The 27120-nt window shown below is 36.2% G+C and overlaps 1 protein-coding gene across 14 annotated transcripts in view; it reads left to right on the forward strand.

Moving 5' to 3' along the window:
* Positions 1-337: 337 nt before the first annotated feature.
* SCAPER (S-phase cyclin A associated protein in the ER) overlaps positions 338-27120 on the forward strand; it is a 522862-nt gene continuing 496079 nt past the window's right edge. For 2 of the 14 annotated variants that reach the window (XM_057303862.1, XM_057303863.1), the window contains exons 1-4: positions 9991-10139; positions 10454-10500; positions 16588-16705; positions 20219-20289. In XM_057303862.1, the coding sequence (XP_057159845.1) occupies positions 10127-10139; positions 10454-10500; positions 16588-16705; positions 20219-20289 (249 nt within the window). In that variant the 5' untranslated portion in view covers positions 9991-10126. Of the gene's footprint in view, positions 462-673; positions 860-6249; positions 6493-8729; positions 8797-9990; positions 10140-10453; positions 10501-16587; positions 16706-18973; positions 19074-20218; positions 20290-27120 lie in introns of those variants that run through there. The other 12 variants (XM_057303865.1, XM_057303866.1, XM_057303867.1 and 9 more) reach the window with 12 other exon arrangements.

The raw sequence follows: 27120 nt of genomic DNA on the forward strand, positions 1-27120 counted from the left end.
GTCCTGCATGCTTTTCCGAAGCGTTTTCACAAGTAGATTTTTGTGAGGCGGACCTCTAGGTCGTCAGTCTGTGGGGCTAACTGGCGGTGAGACGGGCGGGGGAAAGGGACTGAATCCAAGATTGTGGCTAAAAGCAGCGACGCCAACGCAGCCTAAACAAGAGAAGATGTCCGGGGAAGCAGCGGTGCTGGGACAAGAGAACCTAACCCACGCCCAGCCTCCCGCCTCCGCGGCGGGACGGCGCGAATCCGACTGCGCCTGCGCGCGGACGAACGCGACGAGGGGCCCGGAGCAGCGCGGCCAAAGCTGGGAGTCACGTGGTCCGCCGGGCAGCCGCCCCGCCCCTCCACAGCCGCCCCTCCCCGCCCCGCCCCTTTCCCGGCGGGACGCTCGGAGCCGCCCCGAACTGCGCAGGGCAGCCGGGGGTGAGTGTCCGCGAGGGGCGCGCGTAGCGCAGACCGGTGAGGGCCTGGGCTGGGGCGCGGGCCGGCGGAATGTGTTGCGGGGTCCAAGGGACAAAATGGCGGCGGGTACTCCCCTTCACCCTCTTCCCTCACCTGGGATGCGGGCTGAGAGGGGCAGCGATCGGTGCTGGGGGAGGGGAGCCGCGGCAGCTCGGGAGGGCCGGGGGTTCCTCGTAGGAGGCCTGGGGGCGACGGTGGGCAGGCTCCCGGCCTGCCCTGCGGGTTCAGCTGGGGTGTGAGGGACGTGGGACCCTGTGCACCCCACGGGCCGGGGATGGGCGGAGCACTGCTCACCCCTTCACGGGGTACGCGGCGGCGCGCTTGTCGAGGCTTCTGGAATGTCCAAACTGCAAGGGGCTTCCGGAGGAGACTCCCACCGGCCCTTCATTTGACAGGTGATCTCCCTCATCATCTCATTCTCCGCAGTGTTTAACCACGCTTTCCCTGCTCGATGATTCGAGTCTTAGTTCTGCCCGAGAATCAGGGCGGGAATGGTCGCTCCGTCTTACAAATGCGTAAACTGAGGCCTGGAGGGGTGGAGTTGAATCAATGCCTCGCACCTGGGAGTAATAGGACTCAGCCTTCTGCCTCTGTTAGTGCTCCTTTCCCACCACTTCGTCCGCGCCTTCGCCTCCCCCCGTGAGTGACGGGATTTTTAGAAAGCAGACAGAAAACTGATTCTCTGAGCACCTGCTGCTGTCAAGTGGCTCCGGCTGAGATGGGGCTCCCTGCCTGAGAGCAGCTTCCTGTTGCTGGTGGACTGTATCCCTCATTCTGTTTGTGCCAAAATATTTTCCATGAAAATAGCTATTCATTATAGTCATCTTACCGAATAGATAGCAATTCTTTGTATGTGTTATAATTTGTTACAGTTTACACATTAATTTCACCAACATTAACTACTTCATTCTCATAATCCGAGGTGGAAGCGTGGGATAGGCATTATGGTCATTTTATGGATGGGGAGACTGAGGTTCAGAGACGTTATGACTTGCCCCAGGGTTACCCGCTGGTGAATGATATGAGATGATGCTTTCAGACCTAGGGTTGGTAATCTGTTATCCCACTCTGATTTATATTGGTGCTCTGGCCCTTGTATTTTTTTCAAACTATGACTTTTCCTCAAAATGTGTTGGATGCAGATTGATTCATGCCACATATGGAAATGATCTGAATAATATCCACTAAAGAATATTTTATTTTTCTTTCAAGATTTTATTTAAATTCAAGTTAGTTAACATACAGTGTAGTATTAGTTTCAGGGGTAGAATTTAGTAATTCATCAGTTTCTTATCCAGTGCTCATTACATCAAGTGCCCTCCTAATGCCCATCACTCAGTTACACCATCCCTCCACCCACCTCCCCTCCAGTAACCCTCAGTTTGTTCCTTATATTAAAGAGTCTTTTATGGTTTGCCTCCCTCTCTGTCTTGTCTTATTTTGGTTTTCCTTACCTTCCCCTATGTTCATCTGTTTTGCTTCTTAAATCCTACATATGAGTGAAATCATGTGGTATTTGTCTTTCTCTGACTGACTGACTTTGCTTAGCATAATACACTCCAGTTCCATCCATGTCGTTGCAAATGGCAAGATTTCATTTTTTAGAAATTAATATTTTAATTAAAGAGTCAATTTTTAATATTATTTGGAAAGTTTCTTTGTGGGAGGAAGTGTGATAATAATGACTTTGAAGGCAAATTGATATGAGTTTGAATCCCAGCCTCACTACTTGTCCTTTGGCAGATTACCTAATTTTTCTGAGTCTTGATTTCCTCATCTGTAAAATAGAGATAATGCTATTGACCTCAGAAATTTGTTGATAGCAAGTAAATGAGGTGTCTATAAAACATTAAGAACTACTTCTCCCCCATAGTCAGCCCTCAACAAATGCTTGCTTTCTCTTTCTCCTCACTCCCTTGTGCTGCATTTTTTTATTCTCTGTAGTTAACTACCTTTGGTCAGTCGGCCTGGTGGATTATGCAGGGAGGCATAATCAATGTTACTGTACAAATGCATTTATAAATAATTTTGGTGACTAGGATTCCGAGGATTGGTGTTTTAAACATAGGCTTTAAAAATGTCCTTAGGGCTTCACAGATACTTAAGAATCACTAGAAGTTTGATTTGATATTAACGTTATTAATACCCTCACTTAACCACTTTCAGGAATGTTTTAAAGATAAGATGAAGGGGCTTGAGATTCTGTCTTTTCTTTCACCTTCGTAACTAACCACAACTCATCCTAATTTTAAAGGAGAAACAAAATTATTTGGAAATCACATGTGAACATTCTTTAAACGTTTAGAAAGTGGTGGTGGTATTTAGTGGGAAGTTAAACAGAATTCTCTCTAATGGTGCAATCTGATATCCATTGTGAAATTGGCATTTCTGAAATTGTAGAAGTGATAATGGCAAAGGCTTGAATAACAACTAAGTAATTATAAAAATCTGTTCACAGTTTTATGCTTGGATGGCAACGTTTTTCACAAACATGTTTGTCTTTGGCAGTGCATCTTCTGGGGTATAAACAGCAAAAAGACCTGCAGTTCACTGGTGTAGCCACCTTAAAAAAATTATTAGGAGGAAAGGATTTATAGAAAGACTTTATTTACTCTGGACATGAAACACCAAAGATTTCATGAAGTTTTGCTAAAATAATGACTACTTTTATATGATTTCTTAAAGTAGTAAGTGATGTAGGAAAGACATTAGGATTCGAAGCCAATGGCCAAGAAAGAATTCTTGAGATGTCTTTGGTACAAAAAGGTGGTTTTCTTAAAGTGTAGGACAGGACCCATAGGCAGCAAGAGCTGCGCTGAGGTCATGAGGAGTGGCCCATTATATGCTTTCAAGGAGTGGGGGATGGTTAGGGATAGCGCAGGTCTGTAAGGAATTTTGAAAGCAAGGTTTCCAGGACCTTGAGGGGGCTAGCTATTGGGAAAAAGTCATTTATTACTGTTTAGTAAAACCCTAGTCATGAGCCCCTTCAGATGTATATCGGTGGGCCATATGCTTGGAGGATGATTGCCAACATGTATCTTGGGAGTAGAGGTAAAGGAAGTTTCCAAAGAAATTTTTATATGTTAAAGTAAACTTAGAGGATCCTGGAGGGTCGGGCTAAGATTGCCTTTTGCCCTTAGCAAAGTATTAACATGAAGGCAGCTGAGTTCCTGGAGGAATGTCACTCTGCTTGTTTGAAGGACTTGTCAGTGGGCTGTAGGTAGTAAGGAAATTTAATTTTTCTTTTGCCTTTATTTCCCACATCATTAAGTTCATTATATAGTTTTGAAAACATGTGGATTAGAATAGTAGAATTAATTGCTATGTACCAGTCTATTTCAGTAATTATGCATGCATGGACGATCTTGTCTTATAAAAGCTACCCCCCCCTTCAGTGTTTTGAAGCAAATCTCGGACATATTTGATTGTAAAGATTTCAGTTTGTGTTAGGCCTGTTTAATATAGTATTGCAAAAGAAAGGTAGTTTGGTATTTTCAGAGAGGCATGCCAGGTTCATGGGAGAAGATAAATGTCTCCTGGTTGATTTATTCATGGTAGTATGGTTTGTGATCAGAATTGAAAACTTCATTAAACAGCTTGGAATTATAAAAAGTCTGTGGTGTTCTTCAACGTACTTTTTTTTTTTTTTTTTTTACCATACTACATTTTTTTTTCCACTTGGCAAAAATGTGAACAATTACTTTTGTGAGTATGCCGACGATGGCATTGTTTAAGTACCAGACTCTGAAATATTCAGATTTTCTTCAATTTCAGAAAATGGCAGAACATTGAGTGATAGATTTTGTGAACATTGGACGTTGCCAAACCCAGTTTTTCTAGAATTTATTGGCAAACATGAGAACAATTCATAGAGTTACTGTCCTGGCTTCTGTTAGATGGGCCTGTATTTTTTTAGAGTAGAGTTACTAGCAGGCTTCTTACTATTTGGGGCCTGCCGTTTACTTCTTACCTTTTCAGAACCTGTGTACCTACACTCAGGTGTAGAAGAGAGGTAGGCCTTTCCTGGCATTTGAGCCAATCTTCCCATTTCCATTTGTAGGACTCTCAGGTATCTCCACAGACTTTCTGGGACTGTAGGGCAGGCTAGGACAAGTGAGACTTCAGTTTATCACTGGCATCAGCTTGTCCCGAAATCTCTGGCCCTGTCAGTCCTAGTGTTTGTTCCCTGTTTACGGACTTGTTTTTTTGTTGTTATTTTGTGCTCCATTTTCTGCTTGCCCATTGTTTTGCTGTAGCCTAGAGTTTCTCACATTTAATTTATTTGAATAGCACTGCCAATATTTGCCATATCCATTTTTTATATTAACTGATTGTTTATGGTAGTGTTATAAATTTTCTTTTAAAATGTAAAATGTAAGTGAAAGTTTTATTTAGAGAAAAATGTTATATAAATAGTAGTATAGGTGGTAGTTATGGCAAATATGAAAGAAGTAACTGAGTGCTTGAAATTTTGGAGGTTCTGGATTAGGTTTTAGGTTTTTTTTTTAATAGCTTTATTGAGATTTATCTCACATACCATAAAATTCAGCCATTAAAGTGTATACTTTAGTGGTTTTTAATGTATTCACAGATTTGTGTAACCATCACCACAATTAACTTTAGAACATTTTCAAAACCCCAGTATGAAACCCTTAATAGCCATTCCCCATTCCTGACTTCCCTCTCTTCTCCATCCTGCTTCCTGCACCAGCCCTAGGCAACCACTCATCCACTTTTTTTTCTCTATGGATTTGCCTATTCTGGCATTTCATATTAATAGAATCATATAATATATGGTCTTTTTGCTTGGCTTCTTCCATTTAGCATAATGTTTTCAGTGTTCATCTATGTCGTAGCATATATCAGCACTACCTTTTTTTTTTTTTTTTAACACTTAATTTTTTTAGGGCAGTTTTAGGGTCACAGCAAAATTGAGAGGAAAGTACAGAGACTTCCCATATCCTCCCTGCCTCCACTTATGCATAGCTTCCCCTTTATCAGCATCCCCTACCTGAGTGGTACGTTTGTTACAGTTGATTTAACTTACATTGACAAATCCCTATCACACCAAAGTCTATAGTTTACGTGTGTCTTTACTTTTGGTGTTGTATTTATGGGTTTGGACAAATGCGACATTTATAGTATCATAAAGAATACTTTTGCTGCCCTGAAAATTCTTTGTGTTCTGCTTATTTATCCTTCCTTCTTCCTAACTGCTAAAATACTTGATCTTTTCCCTGTCTCCGTATTTTTGACTTTTTCAGAAACTTCATGTCTTTTTATGGCTGAATAATATTGTGTGGATATAGCATTCTATTTATCCTTCAGTTGATGGATATTTGGATTGTTTCATTTTTTGAATATTATGAATAATGTTATAAGCATTTATATGCAAGTTTTTGTGTGGACATGTTTTCATTTCTCCTGGGTATATACCTAGGAGTGAAATTGCTGGGTCATATGATAAACTCTGTTTAACTTTTAGAGGGACTGCCAGACTGTTTACAAAACCAGCTACAGCATATTACATTCCCAACAAGCTGTGTATGTTGCCTCCAGTTTTTCCACATCCTCTCCAGTACTTGTTATTGTTTGTCTTTTGGATTATAGCCATCCTAGTGGGTGTGAGGTGGTATCTTATTGCGTCTGTGATTTCTATATCTGTAATGACTAGTGATGTTCAACACCTTTTTGTGTTCTTATTAGCTATTTGTATATCTATTTTGGAAAAATGAGGACATAGCCTTTTTAACCTCTTCATCTTTATAGATGAGACTACTAATACTTAAAGGTCACAGAGCCAGTGATTTGGTTGATTCCATTGTCTCTGTATACTCTTTTCACTATATCATGCTTTCCCCTACTTTTTAGAAATAAAGAATACAGGTGAAATGGTCTGGGAATTCAGATACAGAAGATCTCTGTCAGCTGGGGATGTCAGAATAGGCTTTTTGAAGATGACTTTTGAGTTGATCTGAAACAATTGGAAGGCTTTGAGTATGCAGGAGGGTGAGAGCAAGGCAACACGGTGAGCAAATACTCTTTAGCATGGGCTTTATTTATTAGTAAGTATTTAATACCTACTCAGTGCCAAGCACTGTTCTAGGTACTGAGGCTATAGCAGTAACAAAACCAACAAGCACCGTGAAGCTTATGTTCTTGTAGGGAGAGATGGACAGTATACTAATTAAGTAAATAATATACGGTGATAAATGCTATAGAGAAGTGGGATAGGGAGTGGGATAGGGAGTGTCAGGGGTGGGAGTCAGGATAAATGGGTTGTTATTTTATTTTATTTAAAGATTTTATTTTATTTTTTTAAAGTAATCTTTACACCCAGTATGGGGCTTGAACTCAACAACCCTGAGATCAAGAGTTGCATGCTCTACTGACTGAGTCAGCCAGGCAGCCTTGAATGGGTTGCAATAATAGAGTATTTGGGAAGGCCTCACTGAGGAAGTGACATGTAAATCTTGAGTGTTCCAAATAAGTGTCCAGTAAGCATAAAGCCCTGAGCAGGCATGTGTCTGCCATGTTGGAGAACATAAAGAAGCCAGTGTGGCTGGAGTGGAATGAACACCAAAGAGGAGAGGAGTTGAGGTGTGGTCACAGAAGTATGAGTGTGGTAGGCTACAGTGAAGACTTTGGCTTTTACTCTGAGATGGAGAGGAATTGGAAAGCTGTGAACAGAGGCACTGCATGTAAAAACAGAACAGTTTAATTGAGATATAGTTCATATACCGTACAATTCAGCCATTTAAAAAAATGTTTTTTAGATTGATTGATTTGACAGGGAGAGGGAGGCAGGGAGAGAGAGAGGGAGAGGGAGAGCGTGAGCACAACTAGGGGGAGATGCCAAGGGAGAGGGAGAAGCAGGCTCCCTGCTGAGCAGGGAGCCCCATGTGGGGCTTGATCCCAGGACCCCAGGATCATGACCTGAGCCGAAGGGAGACACTTATCTGACTGAGCCACCCAGGTGCCCCCAATTCAGCCATTTAAAAAATGTCTTTTAGCATATTCACAGAGTTGCACAACCATCACCTTAATTAATTTCAGAACATTTTTGTCATCCCAAAAAGAAATCGCATCCTCATTAGCAGTCATTCCCATTTTTCTCCCAACTGCCTAGCCCTAGGCAACCAGTAATCTATTTTCTGACTCTATGGATTTGCCTATTCTGGACATTACCTATAAATTATATAATATATTGTCTTTTGTGACTGGTTTCCTTCACTTAGCATAATGTTTTTAAGGTGCCTCCATGTTGTAGCATGTATAAGCACTTTATTCCTTTTTATAGCCTGATAATATTCCATTGTATGGATATACCACATTTTAATTATCCATCATTTGGTGGACATTTGTGTTTCCACTTTTGGCCATTATGTGTAATGCTGCTATGAATACTTGGGTATACATTTTTATGTGCACATGTGTTTTCATTTGAGGTGCTGCATTTTGAAAGGAGCAGATTCACTTGGCAACGGATAAGTTACCTAGGCTCTCATCCCAGAAGCACCTGTGTTCTAATTGCAACTTTTTTTTCTTTGTTCATTATAGGGTTAGGTCATTTTTTTCTAGCAATATCCCTGGCCCTTGGTGTTCTGTCTTGGTTTCTGCTTTGGGTTTCTTTGAGTAAAGGTTTGGCCACATTATGTTGATATCCTGAAAAGTAAGATCTGTTCTATGTGGAGGCTTTTGTAATAGTAATTAAAATATTCTGATAAAATCTCAGCTTTCGAAAGTTCCTAAGAGCTTACAATGTTTTGTATAGTAAGTTGTCATTCATTAGTGGGTCATAAATCAATTTAATGGAAGCAGCATTTGAAAAATGAGAAGGATATATCAGAATGCATCTCACACAATAGGGATAAACATTACTTTATGAAACTTGTTTCAGTTAAACATATATTGTGAACTGAGTAAAGATATACTATATGTGTTTTGTGCATACTATATCATGGTAGTTAAAAAAAAAGTTTCTGCATTGAGAGCTCATAGACTGTTTATGTAATTAACAGTGTTTCTCTTCTATTTAACTTAAAAAAATTTGGGGGGGGAGAGCATTAAGGTATTGTTCAGTATGGCATATGTAAAACATGCTGTATTATATCCAAACAGGCAGTGTAAAGGAGCAATTTTATTTTTTTGTTGTTTAATGTAATGACAAACTTGTGATGATGAGACTTGTATCTTTTTAAGTATAAATATTTTTTGACAATGTTATGACTAAGAGTGTGTGTATATATATATATTTTATTGTAGGAGTCACACCCCAGGGTTTTATGTGGTAAATGAACTGCTTGGCATACAAGGGAACTAAAGAATGATGGTAAGTGATCGAGCTACCTTAAACACTAACCTTAGTTTTTTTGTCCGTCTTTCCTTACATCTCTTTTTCATTTAGTATCTTTGCAATATACCCTAGAGCATCGGGGGTCTTTATTTCGTTTTACAGCTTCATAGGATTTCCTATTGATTTGTCTTGTTTTTAAACAGCTCTAATGCGCAAAGTGTAGTAAAGCACTGCTAGTCTGCCAAAGTCTGTGACTTTAAGAAATGTGGCCAAACACCTGAGAGTAAATTAAAAATGCCTGTGACCATCCATAACAGATAATTCACACAGTGAAAGTATATTCACTGTACTTGTAGACTTCTTGAGCTTCTTATTCAGAACCATAGTAGTAACATTCCCATAATTCTACCAAATAAGAATTGAAAGCTGATAGCTGGATCGGGAAGAAGAGAAAAGAATTGAAAATTAAGCTTTTGTGTTCTGCCTGATCATCCGGAAGTAGAGAACTCAAAAAGTCTAAACGCACTTTGATCTGGGCCCATTTATCTTAGGGCAACCATCCTCTGTACTTCTGTAGCTCCTGAGGGCATACTATAGTATCATACAAAAGTCGTTCGTAGTGATAACCTGGAAGTACCAAAGAAGAGGAAGTTCCTTCAGTAGCCTCCATTTAAAAGTCAGGGAAATGTGATTCAGAGATTTTTATCCAAAATGGTAAAATGGAAAAAATTTGTGCTTAGCAGGGCAAACTTTAGTTATGGATTTATGTTGAATACCTCATTTCCCAATGATGTTGTTCATTTATTCATGATATACTTATTTCAGTCATTCATGATTTCTTCATCATGCCAATTATTCATCATTCTTGGAGGAAGATAGATGGTAAATATGTAACTATAGGATTTAAAATGTAATTGTGAGATGTACTGCAAAAGAATACAGGTTGTTTCGAGCATATGAAAGTGGTCCTGTCTAAGGGGGTTAAAGGACTTCATTCTAAGAGAGTTACTTTTTAAGCTGAGACCAGTAGGTTTTAGTTGGGCTAGGAGGAACACCGAGTTAGCCTGCTTTCAGTAGCATGTGCCCAACAGTGTCACCAAGGATTTGATTGCCTTTCTTCCCTTGCCTCAGCCATCTGTTTTGTTGCCATTGTGTTAAGCTTCTCTTTATGATCTCTAACTGGTTAGAGTCTGATTTTTTTTTTTTTTTAAAGTAGGCTCTATGCCCAGTGTGGAGCCCAGTGCGGGGTTTGAACTCACTACTCTGAGATCAAGACCTGAGCTGAGATCAAGAGTTGGACACTTAACTGACTGAGCCACCCAGGCGCCCCTAGAGTCAGATTTTGTATTTTTTGGCAGAATATCATATGATTGGTGATGGTCAGTGTGTTCTATTTTTGGTCATGTTACCTTTGATTACTTGGTTAATATAGAGTATTGGTTTTTCTGTTTAAAGTTCGTTTTCTCTCCTTTGAAATTAATAGTAGTTTGTTGAGAGAGACTTTGAGGCTATGTAAATACCCTGTACCTCATCAAACATTCACCTACTAGTTTTAGTACTCATTGATGATACCATTTATTAAAGATCTACTGTGAGGAAAGCATTTTCATTCTCCCCAACTATCTGTGTATCTAGATTCTTGGATTTTTTATTTTATTTGGTGTTGTAATCTGTTATTTATTTTGATGTTCAGATTGTCCCAGATTTAGCCAGTGGAAGCTCCTTCAACCCGGCTCTGTGGTATGTCCCTATTATTCTTTGAGCAAATCTATACTTTATAGTGTAACAAACTGATACAGGTTCATTTTGTGCTTTCAGTGTTTCCCTATTTTTCTCACATAATTGCACAGGCTAGGGCCTTCAGCGTTGAATGAAAGTGATGATGGTAGTCATCCTTGTCTCTTTCAACATTATATCATTAAATATGGTGTTTGTTGTCGTTTGTGAGGAGTTTTTATCACATACTTTTTTCATCTGTTGAGATGAACATAGGCTTTACTCCTTTATTCAGCTTATTTGGTAAATTACATTAATTGATTTAAAATGTTAAACCAGCCTTGCTTACTTGAAATAAATTCAACTTGGTTATGATATCTTACCTGGATTCAGTTTACAAGTGTGTGTGTGTGTGTGTGTGTGTGTGTGATTTTCACATCTTTACTCTTGAAATAGTTTGAACTGGTAATTTACTTTGCTTGTATTATCCTGTTAGGTTCTGATATTAGGGTTATGTAGGTCTCAGAAAATGAGTTGTGTTCCTTTTATTTTCTAGAAGAATTTAGTGTAATTTTTTGCTTATATGGTTTGGAGAATTCACCAGTGAAACTGATCTGGCTCTGGATTTTCTTTTTGTGGGATTCAATTTCTGTAATAAATGTTCAGATTCCTTTTATGCCAAGATTTAGTAAATTATATTTTTCAAGGAATTTGTGCATTATATCAAATATTGTAAGTTGATATGTTAGTTATAATATCCTTTTATCTTTTTAAAGCCTGGAGGTTTTAGACTCTGTAGAGATGGTCCTTATTCTTGATATTGGTTATTCTTTCCTTACTGTTTTCAAATAACCCATTTTAGGTTTTATTATTAGTTTTTCACTGTCATAAGTTTGTCTTGTATTTTATTGGTTTTTGCTGTTTAATTATTTCCTTCTTTTTTGGAATTAATATGCTACTCTTCCTAGCTTCTTGAAATAAAGACTCAGATCTCGATTTTTAGCTTTTTGTCATTATATCATTTTATGGCTATACATTTTCCTTTAAGCGTGGCTTTAGCTGCTGTACAAGTACTGATGTGTCATATTTTTAATATGACTCAGTTGAAAATATTTTAAAATTTCCAATGTGACTTCTTTGATCTGTAAGTTATTTAGAAATGTACTGCTTAATTTCCAAACATACGAGGATTTTCCTGGTTATTTCTCTTTGGTACTTTCTATTCTTTGAAATTTAGTGAGGCCTGCTTTATGACCCAGGGTATCAATAGTCTGGAAAATAACATACACTTGAAAAGAATGTATATTCTACCATTGTTGAATGTTGGGTTCCTGATATCTCAAATACGTCACGTTTGTTAATTATGTTGTTCAGGTCTTCTGTATTGTTACTTAACTGTTTTTGTCTACTTACTCTGCCAGCTTCTTAAAGAGGTATGTTAAAATCTTCCATGGGTGATAGTGTTTTTTTCCTATTTCATTTTTTTATATATGTTATTAGATGCACATTTAGAATTGTTATAATTCACTGGTTGATGAACCTTTTATCATTATGAAATATCATTCTATCTCTAGCAGTAAAGTCTTAGATTCTGCTTTGTTCAATATTAATATAGCTTACCATTCTTTTTTAAAAATTTATTTTAATCCCAGCATAGTTAATATATAGCATTATGTTAGTTTCAGGTGTGCAGTGTAGTTATTCAGCAATTTTCTATATTACTCAGTTTGTTTCTTTTGTGTTGTGTTCATTTGTTTCATTTCTTAAATTCCACATATGAATGAAATCATATGGTATTTGTCTTTCTCTGACTTCTTTTTTTTAAAAAAGGATTTTATTATTTATTTGAGACAGAGAGAGAGCATGAGTGGGGGCGGGAGCAGTGAGGAGAAGTAGAGAGAGAGGGAGAAGCAGACTCTGCACTGAGCGTGGAGCCTGATGTATGGGGCGTGATCTCACGACTCTGAGATTGTGACCTGAGCCAAAATCAAGAGTCAGACTTATCTGACTGAGCCACCCAGGTGCCCCTCAATCTGGTCTTTTAATTTTCTGGGCCATATTAAGTAGACTCTTCTTGAAATCTTTGTCTGATAACTCCATTATTTGGATCATGTGTGGGTATATTTCTGTTTTCTGGGGTTTTTTTTCTTGATTTTCAGATACTTGACATGTTTCATAGTGTGGCTGGTAATTTTTGATTGGGTGCAGATGGTATATGTGAATAATTTAATAGATAATTTGATGCCTAAGATGATAACATATTCCCTAGAAAATTTAGTTTGGTTTTTGTCAATGGCTAGGGACACTGGCAGTCATAGTTTAATCCTGCCAGATATTGAAATGATTCAAAACTGGCTCTGTTTTTTGTGAGGGCTATCTAGTTTACCCTTACACTTGGAATGAAACTTCCAGGTTTCAACCTAATGCCTGGGGTGGCTCTGGACAGATTTTTTGTTTCTGTACTTTTGCAAGTCTGTCAAACTCTGCTCAACTTTTCTGTCTTGGCTGTGTCTGTTGGAATTGCCAGGTGCCTCTGGGGTAAAAGCAGTCCTGATTGCTGGACTCACCTCTTTAAATTTCTCATTTTCGCTGATCTTGCCCTATAATTCCTTGCTTCCTTCACTTTTTTCTGGTGCTTTAAACAGATGTTTAAAAATATTTTGTTCGCCTCTTACAATTTTTCTCAAGTGGGTGGTTGGTCTGAATTACCTAGCCTTTTTAAGCAGAAGGGAAGTTTATTTCTTATTCACATAATACTGCAGGTATTCAGCATTCAGCCTTTCACATTTTAATTCAGGGACCAACTCTATTTTTGTTTTTTTTACTCATTCTCTAGAGAGTTCTGAGTTGGATCCTCTGTATCTGGCCAGTAAGTGGGAGAAAAGAGAGAGAGAATATAAATGGTGATGCATGAGATTTTCTTTATAAGCCAGGCCTGGAAATGGCTTACCTTATTTTTGCCTATATTTTAGTGTGCAGAATTTAGTCATATGGCCTTCTATCTGCAAGAGCCCAGTAAGTGTTATCTAGCAGGACAAAAATCTGGTGACTTTGGTGTTGTCTCTGTCACAGAGGCTGTTATAATAATTTGTTTGACGTGATGATGGCTCAGATTAGGGTGATATTAGTGGATTTACAATTTCAAGATATATGTAGGAGATAGACTTGGTAGGAGTTGATATCTGTTCCAACAGAGTTCTCAAAACAAAGTAGCTCATACAAGATTGAAGTTTATTTTTGTCCCTTGGGATAGTCTGGACAGCCTTAGTTCATCTAGGCCTTTACATTACCTTTAGAAAGATGTGAAATATCAGTAAGATCTGGCAAAGTTATTGTAGGTTACTGTACAGAATTCCAGCTCTATATCTTATGTTAGGAAAATTGTACCAGTTACTCAGTTTCTCAGATAAGTTTGTGGTTAAAAGTATACATAAGTGCTACCACTCTTAGAATTTTAATGTACTCCTGGTATTCAATGACTGGAAATCTTGTCTTCATACGACTTAAAATATGAAGGGCTTTAGAAGTGGGAATTTAAAAGAAAGGGTCTTTCCTGAATTATTTAGAAAGCTGCAAAACTGTTTTAAAAAAGAAGGGAAATTAGTTTTATGAGCAAGTAGTATTATGGATGGATTTTGAAGCACTTGTGAGAAGTAGTAACTTTAATGGAGGTACAAACATAAAAATAAAAATTAATAAATAGTGCTTGAAACCAGTTTAGGATTATGAACAAAGTTGCTTAAAGTAGAAATTATTTAGATTTTTTTTAGCCTTAGCAGATAGGTTAAAAATTTCTTTTCCCAATCTAGGAGCAAGTCTCAGAAATTATATACTTAAATCAGAAACTGTAAGTGTTAAACATGAAAACTTTCACTTAAGACTGATGTTTATGCTTTTTTGTTGAAACATTTAGTATTTGAACAAGCCTCTGCAAAATCTCTATATGGCACTAGGTGGCACACTGTGACTTTGGGATGAAAATAATGTATTTTGTTTAAGCCTCCTGGAAGAACCTAGATGAAAATTCTGTTTGAAATAGACATCTGTAATGGTATGAAGTATCTTAGAGTCATTTATTGAATATCAAACCCTGATGCTGAGATTAAAATGCTTAAAACTATTGTATTTAAGTTACTACGGACATTTTCATAACAATAGGGTTATTAAAAATGACTAGAATTTACGAGTTTATTGAAAAAAGTTCACTTAGCATATATTACAGAATGCACCTGTGATTTTATGGAAACATGGTTTTCAGTCAGGTGTTGTAGTAAGAGGAATGTTACACTGTTTTTGCATCTGAGTTGGTGGTAGCTTTTTCTTTGAATTTGTGTGTACTGAGTATAAAAGAACTAACTTTAGGGCACCTGGGTGGCTCAGTTGTGTAAGCGTCTGCCTTCAGCTCAGGTCATGGGTGGGGCTCCCTGCCCAGGAGGGAGTCTGTTTCTCCCTCTGCACCTCCCCCTCACACCCCCCCGCCCCCTGGCTGGTGCACATGCATACTCTCGCTCTCTCAAATAATTAAATAAAAATCTCTGAGAAAGAACTAACTTTGCAAAATTTATGGTAGAATTGAAACTTTTGTATAAGAGAAGAATATTAGATTTTAAGTTTTCTGTTCTAGCATCACTATAGCATTGCTATCTTGTGATCACTTTAGTTCCTAGAAATTCATCACTTTATGAAGAGTCTCGAGTTAGAGAATAATATATAGAATAATTCATTTTATGATCTGATATTTATCTCCATATATCTACCTATAAGATTTTCTACGATTGCATCATAATTATCTGAAATTATCTGAAAAAGAGCTGAAAAGTAGGCCACCTATTTAAATTTGTTCATCTGGCCTATAAGGAATAGTGATACTTCTTGCTTAAAACAATGCTTAGGTAACTTAAATGATAGATGCCAACCTAAGTTATTTATAGAGCTAATAATCACTGGGAGATGTGTTTAATCCAAAAAAGGAGATTTTATAGTGTTAACTTGATTGGAAGATATGGGGATAGAGATGATTCGAGAATTTTGCACAGGACGGAGCTGAAATATTGGTCGCAGATTAATGTGTTTCAGCATAAGTTTATGAGTTAGGTAACTACAGTTAGGCATCCACAGATGCCATGTGGATACCCAGGGTAAGGTCAGAGGAATGAAGGAATGTGGGGGCAGGTATTTATTTTAAAGATGTAAAAGTTAAGTTCTGGCTGCTTTCACACAAAAAGACATGATTGACTAGTTGTCACAGAGACTGTATGGCCTGCAGAGCCTAAAATAAAAAGTTGTTATCTGGCCCTTTGTAGAAGTTTTCTGACCCATGCTCTAGAGTGTAATGCCTTTTTTCTTCTCTTCAAGTCATACTACTCATCAGTAAGTTACTTTGAGAATAATGTGTTGCTTTCTTTCACATACTCCCCCAATAAACAAGCACTTAAAATCAGACCAGTAGTGAGGAGAACCCAAAACGGAAGGGAAAGAGTAACATACTAGAAGTGAATAATGTAATCCCATTGAAAGGGGTGAGAATGAGAACTACTAATTTAAGTAATTTTGGAAAACAAAATCCAGTACTTGATACTGTAAGGCTAAAGATAAGAACTGTGTAGAAATGTTGTAATCTTGTTAATAAATGCTGTGGGTTAGCAATTCTGAAACTACTTTATGTATGTATTAGAATCGAACAGGTATGTAAATATATTTTAGGTAATGAGAACCGGGTTTCTGACTGGCAGAGAAAGAAATTACAAATAAGGGAAAGGCTAAAAGGAACCCTGTGTGTAGGATTGGAATCAGAGCGATCAGACCGTTGCTATGTAAGTGGTGGTGCTGAAATTTTTACAAAGCAGTATTTGTGCTTCTTAGGGCACATTTTCAAACCTTAGATTGTATTTATTCTTGAAATAATTTATGTTTAGAGTTGTAAAACCAGTCTTTTCAGAAATAAAAAGATCCGTGACTTTCTTTTCTCTGTTTAACTACCTTTTCAGTCCTAAATTAGTTTTAAGTGCTTCCTTGTGAGAGAATGTTAAAAATAATGAATTTGTCAGCCAAATATATTTTATATGTTGACTAATCTAATAATCTAATATATATTCTCTTTTCTGTATATAGGCATCATTCCAGCGCTCCAACAGTCATGACAAAGTAAGGAGAATAGTTGCAGAGGAAGGTCGTACAGCAAGAAACCTGATAGCTTGGAGTGTTCCTCTGGAAAGCAAAGATGATGATGGTATGTATTTTTTAAATGTTTCATTTTTGTTGTAAATTAGGAGGATATATTTAGTCTTAAACAGTAGATAGTCCAAAAACTGTTTACAGTTTGAACTGTTGGGCAAATTAACATACATTAAATAAGAAATTACTTTTTTATTGCTTTTTAAAAAATATTTTATTCATTTATTTATTAGAGAGAGGGATCATGCACGAGTGGGGGAGGGACAGAGGGAGAGGCAGAGCAAGAACTCAAGTAGACCCTGTGCTGAGTGTAAGCCTAATATGGGGCTTGATCTCATGACCCTGAGATCATGACCTGAGTTGAAATCAAGAGTTGTACAATCAACCGACTGAGCCACCCAGGCGTCCCTTTATTGCCTTTTTTTCTTAGCTAAGATACAAATGGTTTCATGAAAGTGTTTTTCTGTTTCACATAGGAATGAAGGTAGGTTTGTTATGATTGGCAAAACAGTTTTCTTTGTAAGTTATAGGAGATTGAGATATTTTTTCTTTTATTCTTATAAAAAACAAACAGGTTTTAAAAAATTTACTATATTCACCACAGTTACAGTTTAATGTTTTAGAAAAGAAGAATGTATTTCTTTAGTTGTTATTATTTGAACTAGAAAAAAATGCCTTTTTAGTCCCTTTTACTTTTAGGATAGGATCATTGTGAGCACTGCCTAAATCCTGGGAATCTAGAAGATTGGATAGGGATATAGAAAACAGGAGGTTGGGGTGTGCCAAAGGGGATCTCACTTTGAAATTTTCTGAGGGTTTGTAGAATATTGGATTGTGTGGTGTCTTTTCATGCTTAGATTCAGTTATACATGTTTGGAGGGATTCTATAGAAATTACGTTGTGTCCTTTGCAGTGTGTCATAGGAGGCACATGATAGTGGTTTTATTCCTAGTGATGTCAACATTAATCATTTGATTAAGGCGGTATCTCCTGTAAAGTAACTTTAACTTTGTAATTAATAAGTAATTTGTGGTAGATAGTTTGAGACTATCTAAATGTCCTGTTTCTCCTACAACAGTCTACTACTACTACTAACTACTTTGAGCTTCTGTTGTTAATTCTTAGCTGAAAAAGTTACTACTCTGGTGGTTGCGAAATGGTGATTTGCTAACCCCAGTGTTCCTTCTATATTTATTAGCTGACATTCTAATGCAAGAGAGAGCTTTCCCTTTTTCCTTTTGTAGCTATATGTGTAAGTTTGCATTTATTTAAATTTGTATGGAGTCATGGGTTCTTATTTAATGAGTTCCAATTTATCTATTTTGATGCTTAATTGTTCTAGGTTTGTTTTAATTGTACTAGATCAGTGGGAGACCTTTTGACATATTCTTTGACAACACCCTTACCTAGGGGCATGTTTCAAGCTGTATAGGAGTTCATCCATATTTTATTAAGTTTACGTTTACGTATTTTTTACATTTTATTTTTTTATAATTTGTTATTTAAAATTTATTTTTATTTAGTCTATCTTTACTTTTCTACACTTGTATCTCTGATCCATTTGTAGTGTATTCTTACATATAGTGTGAGGTATGGATCTAATTTTATCTTTTTCCATATGGGTAACAAGTTGCTCCAGCATCACTTACTGTAAAGTCTATCTTTGCCCCATTTTTTTGAGATGTCACTGTATCATAAATTGAATTTCCATATGTACTTACATTCTGTTTCACTGAGCTGTTCATCTAATTCATGTGTGAAGGCCACACTGTTTTAATTATAGAGGCATTATAGTATATTAAAATATCTGCTTGGACCAGTCCTCCCTCAGTAGCTTTTCTTTGTCAGTCTTCCTAAGATATTTTTTTAAAAAAGATTTTATTTATTTACTTGAGAGAGAGAGAGAGAGCAAGAGAGAGCACAAGCAGGGGAGAAGGAGAGGCAGACTCCCTGCGGAGCAAGGAGCCCAGTGCAGGGCTCAGTCCCAGGCCCCCGGGATCATGACCTGAGCCAAAGGCAGTTGCCTAACAGACTGAGCCACCCAGGCACCCCTCCCTAGATATTTTTTAGGAGCAGTTACTTTGAATCAAAAACTACCAAATAGAGGGGGAAATTAAATTTATCTTTTTAAATTTAGCTCTGTACTAGCTAAAATTTTCATAAGGAAGCTTACTGTTATGTTCATTTCTTTGATAAAAAATATATATCAACATTATTTACTACAAAAGTGATAACATAAAACCTAAAAATGTCTTATGGTTGCTATATATGATTCATATTATTTTATGAAATTTTATTTTCCCATTTTCCATGGATTATTCAGAACGCAAAATAATCTGAGATTTATTAAAGTTGCTTCTATTCAAGGAAGGAAAGAAAATACAATAATGAATCACATATCTGTATATAACCTGATGTTGCATGTAAGTACATAAAAAATTGGCCAGTATGATTTTAAAGCTTCATTCATGCTTGTCGCAAAAGAATAGAACTGTGAGCCCAGAGAATTAGAGCTTTCTGAATATCTAAATAATGATGACAAAAGGAAAATGTCAATTTCATAGTTTTCGATAAGGATTATTTTACATTGTTAAAACTTTACTGATAATAGGGAAATCTTTGTTTTGCTTTTCTTAAAAAATAGCTTGTTCTTTATAACTATAATATGTACTCAGATATTTCTGAGAATAATCCTTCAATTTTTAAAAGTTTTGTTCTGTTGTTTTATTTCTGTTTTCTCCGGTGCTTGTTCTGAGCTGGTTATTCTACTGGGTGTTCTAAAAAGCCTGCTGGTACGTTGTTCTCTATAATCAAAGGATGAAAAAAGGGCTATGTAGTTGAGTGTAGAGTTGTGCTTTCGTCCCTGGTAGAACAGTTGAGGGAGGCCGACTTATGTGTGGATAAATTGTTAGTAGGTGTTATGTCTCACTTCATTTGTACTTCTTCACAGGTCCTGGCTCAAAATTATTTTGCTGAGAGGAAAATTATTCTGTTGTACAATATAGATAGAATTTTATTCCTATTTTGTTGCTTTCAAAAATAGAGTGATTATAAAACAGTAGCTAGTATCTTTCTTACAAAAAAGAACAGGTGAGAAAGATAAATCTGTTGGCAAAAATACAAAGAACTGAAAATTTGTCTTTTCAAATTAAACTGTGAATTTCATAAATCAGATAAATTAGTCAAAACAAAATACTGAGTTTTTAAATGGTAAAAAATGTGTTCTTGATTTTTTTGTTAAAATAAAATTTGAATTCAAAGAAGTATTTTCCAGACCTGTTGATAAGTTGAGGAGTATCAACTAACTTGTCCTTGTTTTTAAATTGTCAGACTATTTGACTTATTTGAGAAGTTGATTTATTCCTGTTCTGAGAAAGCTGTTCAATAAAATCAGTCCCTGGGACCATGGAAGTTTTTAATTTTATCTGTAGTTCATATTGACCATGTAGAGATTATACTGTTCTGTCATCTCTGGAAGGAGATTATGTATTAGTATGCCCAAATGATTTGTATAGTTCAATTTTGTACTACCCATTTGTTGACCTTTATATGTATTCTTGCCTTGAAGGGAAATCCAAATGTCAAACTGGTGGAAAATCAAAGAGGACAATTCAAGGAACTCACAAAAATACTAAACAGGTACAGCATATACAACTTTTTACTTATTGACTTTTAATTTCAATGAGAACATGTAATTTTTCAGGATTTGAATATTGTATATTTTGTCTTCATGCAAAAATTCAGTGTAGCATTCTTTAGTTAACAAATGTGTATATAGTACTATGTGCCTAGCTAGGACTAAATACTTTACAAATATTAATTTATTTGCTTCTTGTAACAGTCCTTTCAGTGAAGGCATTATTATTATCATCATTTAAAAATGAGGAAACAGAGGTAGGGAGAGGTTATATAACTTGCTAATGAGTGACTCTGAAGATTTGAACCCAGGTCATCAATTTCTAGTTTATGCTCTTAACCCTTCTGCTACACATCCCATACTTGTGAATTCTTTTATGATTTTCTTTCTTGGTATAGTGATGTCTTTAGGTTGTAGAATAGCGAAAGTATTGTCTCTAAAAATTTTCAAATTGCTTTATTAAAATTTTAGAGAGCACAAGCCTATTTTATTTTAAAAGTGGTTTTTAGTACATTAATAGTTAGCTTTTTAATTCATAGTTACTTTCTCTGAACCTTTCGTATATATTATTTTGGTTTGATATTATTAAATATACCAATATGATTATGCAAACCTGAAACTTCACATAAGGAAAACATGAATTTCTAATCAAAATGTCATTGTGAGTTCATAAAATAATCCCTGACTGCTCACTTACAGTGGCATCAATGATAAAAAAATTTTTTAAATTAAAAAAGTAAAAGATTTTCCAAAATAAGATAACCATCTCTGTGGATCAGAAGTAAAACAAATACACTGACAGGTAAGTGGAGTTAGGGACACAAACTTAATGGACAAGTCTTACGGGATAAAGGAGGCTAAAATGCCCTGATTATGGTGGGGAAACAAATCCAGGTTTATGGTATAAAATTTTGGGCTTATGCAGGGTTTTGCAGTAGGAGCAAAAAAGGCTACAGTCTGTCTGGGGTTGTGCCCTGTGAATTGATGTCTGAAGCAGTAAAAGGAAGTGGCCCATGGTTTATGACAGTATCAGCTAGTATTCTTTTTTTTTATTATTATGTTCAGTTAGCCACTGTGTAGAAAATCATTAATCTTTTTTTTTTTTAAGATCTAAGAGCACAAGCATTTATGCCACATCTTCCTGCAAGTTTTTTTTTTTTAAAGATTTATTTATTTGAGAGAGAGAGAGTGTGCACAAGCAGGAGAGGCAGAGGGAGAGGGAGAGAGAATCTGAAGCAGACTCCAGCACTGAGCACAGAGCCAGACATGGGGCTCAATCTCACAACCCTGAGATCACGACCTGGGCTGAAACCAGGAGTTGGATGCTCAGCCGACTGGGCCACCCAAGCACCCTTACATCATTGATTTTTGATGTAGTGTTCAATGATTCATTAGTTATGTATAACACCCAGCGCTCATCACTATTCTTGATGGGTGAGAGTTTTAAGTCCCCAGTAAAAGATCTGCGGGAGTGGGACCATAGTGGGCTAGATGATGGTCACCGTAACAGTAGGACATATGGAGTGAGGGTGAGCAAAGTGAAAAACTAAAATATAAGAAATTCAAATTCAAAATAAAATATCAAAGTACATGAGGAAAATAATATTATGAAATATAGATAACACATTCTACGAGTGAGAGAATTTATTCCTGAGGTAATGAAAAAAGGGCATTTTCCTAAAGAAGACTTTCAAATAAATGAGCTTAAGTTCCTCAAAAGAAAGAATAACTATAAACAAGAAGGAGAAATTCTGAAATAAAACCAATGGATATTAATTTTGAACATTTATAGATAAAAGTGAACCAATTAGAAATCTTATAAGCGAAAGTATTGTCAATGAAATTTAAAAAACCCATAATTAATGGAATAAATGTATTGGACAAAGAGAAAATTTGTGAATTGGAAGACATTACTGAGGAGAATTTAAACCATGTTGCAGAGAGCTAATATCATGAGGTGGAAAATAAGAAAGACAATATTTAAGGTTGAGAAATTCTTATATATGCCTTTTAGAACTTTTAAGTAGAGAGTAAATAATAGTGGGCATTGAATATTTGAAGAAATAATGTTGAAAAATTTTCTCACTTCAGTTCTGAAGAGCTTCAGAACATGACTGTGGAGCTGAGTAGGGCAAGTAAAAATAGATTTATATACCTAGCTACATTCTAGAGAGTCTGAAGAATGTTAAGATTAAGGAAAAAAAATCTTTAAAAATACCAGGAAATAAAACCACAGAGGAATGACAGATTAATAGCCTTGTTATGAACAAAAGGACAATGAAGCAATATATTCAAAGTTGTAAGACAAAATTACTTTTTAAAAAAAAATGCTTTCTTAATTTTATTTATTTAAGAGAGAGAGCACAGAGGGAGAGGGAGAAGCAGACTCCCCACTGAGCAGGGAGCCCAATGCAGGGCTTGATTCCAGGACCCTGAGATCATGACCTGAGCTGAAGGCAGAGGTTTAACTGACTCAGCCACCCGGGCGCCCTGACAGAATTACTTTTAACTTATAATTCTATGCCCAGCTAAGTGCAAGAATGAAATAAAGCTATTTTTAGTTATTTTAGACAAAAACTAAGTATTTGCACCCACTGACCCTTAACGAAGGAACTACTAAAGATGAACTTCAGCAAGAAGAAAAGGTAACCTGGTGGAAGGAACTTGTTAAAAAGGTATCTATAGCATGTGATATGATGAGCACTGGGTGTTATATGCAACTGATGAATTATTGAACACTACATCTAAAACTAATGATATACCATATGTTGGCTAATTGAATTTAAACTAAAAAAGGTATCTATAAAATGTTTTTGTAAATCTCATTTACCTATTGATGGTTTGAAAAAAAATTCACACAATTAGATTTAGAAAAGTGGAACTACAGTTTTAGACAATATTAACATGAAGGCTAGATTGTAGGGAGTTTGGAAGGGAGAGTGATAAAATCCTTCTCTTATTTAGGAAGAAGTTTTTGTTAGGAAAATATGAATTTAAGTGTGTATGATAAAAATTTAAGGCTATCAACTAGAAGCAGCCATGATTTCCAAATAGAGGAGTATCAACAAATTGTATCCCACAATATTTGAAAAGAATGATACGCCATGACCAAGTATATACATTTAATTTTACATACTTATCTATGAGTTGTGCTTTTTGTCTTATCTAGGAAAGCCTCTCCTATTTCAAGGTCATAAAAATATCCTTCTATATAGTATTAAATTTTTGTTTTTATATTTGGTCTTTAGTCCATTAGCAGACTAAAAGAAAATCACATTATCACATCAATAGGTGCAGTAAAAGCATTTGACAAAACTCAACACCCATTTATAATAAAAACTTTGAATAAACTAGGAATAGAAGGAAACTTCCTCAACTTGATTTTAAAAAGTCTACAAAAACTCCTACAACTAATGTGGTATTTAATGGTGAGAAACTAGAAGCTTTCCCCCTAAGATCAGTTACAAGGCAAGGATGCCCCAATCACCACTGTTTTTCAACATTGTAATGGAAGTTCTAGCTAAAGCAAAGACAAGAAAAGGAAAGAAAAGGTATACAGATTGGGAAGGAATGTCTTTGTCTGGGGATGATATGATTACATAAGAAATCTGAAAGAATCAACAAAAAAACTCCTGGAACTAATAGCCTATTATAGCAGGTTGCAGGGTACGAGATTAATACACAGAAGTCAGTGGCTTTCCTATATATCAGTGATGAACAAGTGGAACTTAAAAACACAATACCATTTACATTACCACCCCCTCAAATTAAATACCTAGATATAAATCTATGTGCAAAGATCTATATGAGGAAAAACTATAAAACTCTGATGAAAGAAATGAAAGAACTAAATAAATGGAAAGGCATTCCATGTTCATGTAGGAAAACTGAATATTGTTAAGATGTCCTTTCTTCCCAGCTTGATGTGTAGATTCAATACAATTCTGACAAGTTATTGTATAGATATTGAGAAACTGATTCTAAACTGTATGGAGAGGCAAAAGACCCAGAATAGCTAATGAAATATTGAAGAACAAAGTTGGAGGACTGACGCTAGCCAATTTTCAGACTTACTGTAAAGTTATAGTAATGAAGGCAGTGTGATATTGACAGAACAATAGATAAATAGATGATAGAAGAGAATAGAAAGCCTAGAAATAAACCCACATTTATGTGGGTCTAATCAACTACTCTTTGACAGAGGAGCAAAGGCAATAGAATGGAGCGAAGGTAATTTTTTCAACAAATTGTGCTGGAACAACTGGACATCCATATTAAAAAAAATTTAGACAGATACCTTACACCTTTCACAAAATTAAACTCAAAAATGGATCATAGACCTAAATGTGAAATGCAAAAAAACGGTGACATTTCTGATGATAACACAGAAAACCTTCATGGCCTTGGGTATGGTGATGACTTTTTAGATATAATACCAAAGTTGTGATCCATGGAAGAAATCATTGGTGAGCTAGATTTCATTAAAATTAAAAATTGTGCTCTGCAAAAGACAATGTCAAAAGAATGAGAAGACAGACCACACACTGGGAGAAAATATTTGCAAAAGACATACCTGATAAGGCACTGTTATCCAAAATATACAAAGAACTCTTAAAATTCAACAATAAGATATAGTGTTACATTAGTTTTAGGTGTACTAGATAGTGATTCGACACTGTATGTTAACTGTACTAGAATTAAAGTAATAATAAAAAACCTCAACAATAAGAAAACAAGCAACCTGATTAAAAAACAGGCCAAAGTCCTTAACAGACACCTCATCAGAGAGGATATACAGATGGCAAATAAGCATATGAAAAGATGCTCCATATCATACGGCATCAGAGAAATGCAAATTAAAGCAACAATGAGATAATACTAAATATGCATTAGAATGGCCAAAATTGGGAATACCGACAGCACCAAGTGTGAAGGCCACGGGATGTGAAGCCACGGGAACTTTCATTCATTGCTGGTGAGAATGCACAATGGTACAGCCACTTTGGAAGACAGTTTGGCAGTTTATAAATTGCCAGTTGATAGAGTTTTATAAAACTCTTACCATATAATCCAGCAGTCATGCTCCTTGGTATTTACACAAAGGAGTTGAAAACTTACGTCCTCACAAAAACCTGCACATGGATCTTTATAGCAGCTTTATTCACAATTGTCAAAACTTGGAAGCAGCCAAGATGTCCTTCAGTAGGTGAATGGATACATAAACTGTAGTACATCCAGACAATGGATTGTTATTCAGTGCTAAAAATAAATGAGTTATCAAGCTATAAAAAGACATGGAGGAACCTTAATTGCATTATACTAAGTGAAAAAAGCCAAGCAGCTAAAGGCTACATACTATTTCGAACTATACGGCATTCTGGAAAGACAAAACTATGGATGGAGACAGTAAAAAAGTCAGTGGTTGCCAGAGGTTCAAGGATAGGGGTGGGGAGGGGAGAATAGGCAGAGTACAGAAGATTCTTAGTACAATGACAGTACTATGTATGATGCTATAATGATGGATACATGTCATTATACATTTGTCCAAACTCATAAAATGAACAACACCAAGAGTAATCTGCAAGGTAAACTCTGAACTTTGGATGATTATGATATGTCAATGTTGGTACATCAAGAAAATATATGTTCAATTTTATGTGCCCATGCATTTTTCTGCAAATAGGTCCATAAGCATTGTTAGATTTTCAGGGGAGTCAATGAGCCTTTCTGACAGAGATGAGTCAGAAATCTAAATTTCTTCCTTCCTCTTGCCCTCTCTTTCCCTTTACTTTTTCTCTTTCTCTCAAAAGTCATTGATTAAAACAGTATAACGTCACTAAAACAGTATAACGTCACGGAATTCAGTTGTGTCTGACTTTTTCCACAAATTAGATTGCTTTGTCTTCTTTAGTATCTTGGAAGTAGTAGTAAGCTGTAGTAATGGGATAGTTTACCTGCTTTTTAATATGTCTTTATCACTTAGTTTGAGACCTTGGGTTCATTATTTAATTTAGCTAAACCTCAGTTTTCTCTTCCGTAAAATGGAGATAATAATGTTACCTATGATATAAAATTGTTTCAAAGATTAAATGCAGTATAACTGTATGGAAAACACTTAGCACAGTGCCTGGCACCTGGCAAGTGTGCCGTGAATGTTTAGTTGCTGCTGCAATTGCTAATATCACTGCTCTGATTTTTATCAGTGGTAGGTAAGAGCCCTATACTTTGGAACTCTATACTGACTTAATCTCTACAATTTGATTTGCCTGTTCTACTCTTTCACAAATTTGGCAATTTGGCCTTTAGTTTATTCACATTTTTTCCTATGAGCACATTTCTTCTCCTCTTTATCTTTCCCAATATAAGCATACCTAACATTATTTGGGTACTAATTGTGTGCTTGGTGGTACTATGTGAAATGCTTTATCAACATGGGAGCAGAAGTTGAAAGACCAGGTTCTGGTCCCAGTTCCATCACTCAACCTTTTGACTTGCTAAGATATTCATTCTTTCTGAGCCTCAGTTTTATCATCTGCAAATGGGAATAATATTTGTCCTGTCTTTACAGTTTGTTGTAATGATTAAATGAGATAATGTATTCAAAATTCCTTCATAAAATATAAATAAGCATGCAAGTATGAAGTATTACCATTTTGGCAAAGTTAAATATCAAATTTGTGTAGCACATTGCTTTTCAGATGGAATTATGTAACTGTAGTTCTTGTCTTACTGGCATCTTTCTTTGTAAAAGCTTCACAAAGAGCAATCACAAAGAATAGAAACATTTTAACCTGGAAGCAGTAGTGCCTGTTTTACATTGTAAGAAAGGATGG

The sequence above is a fragment of the Ursus arctos genome, unplaced genomic scaffold, assembly GCF_023065955.2.
Source record: "Ursus arctos isolate Adak ecotype North America unplaced genomic scaffold, UrsArc2.0 scaffold_28, whole genome shotgun sequence".
In the NCBI taxonomy this organism is placed as follows: Eukaryota; Metazoa; Chordata; class Mammalia; order Carnivora; family Ursidae; genus Ursus; species Ursus arctos.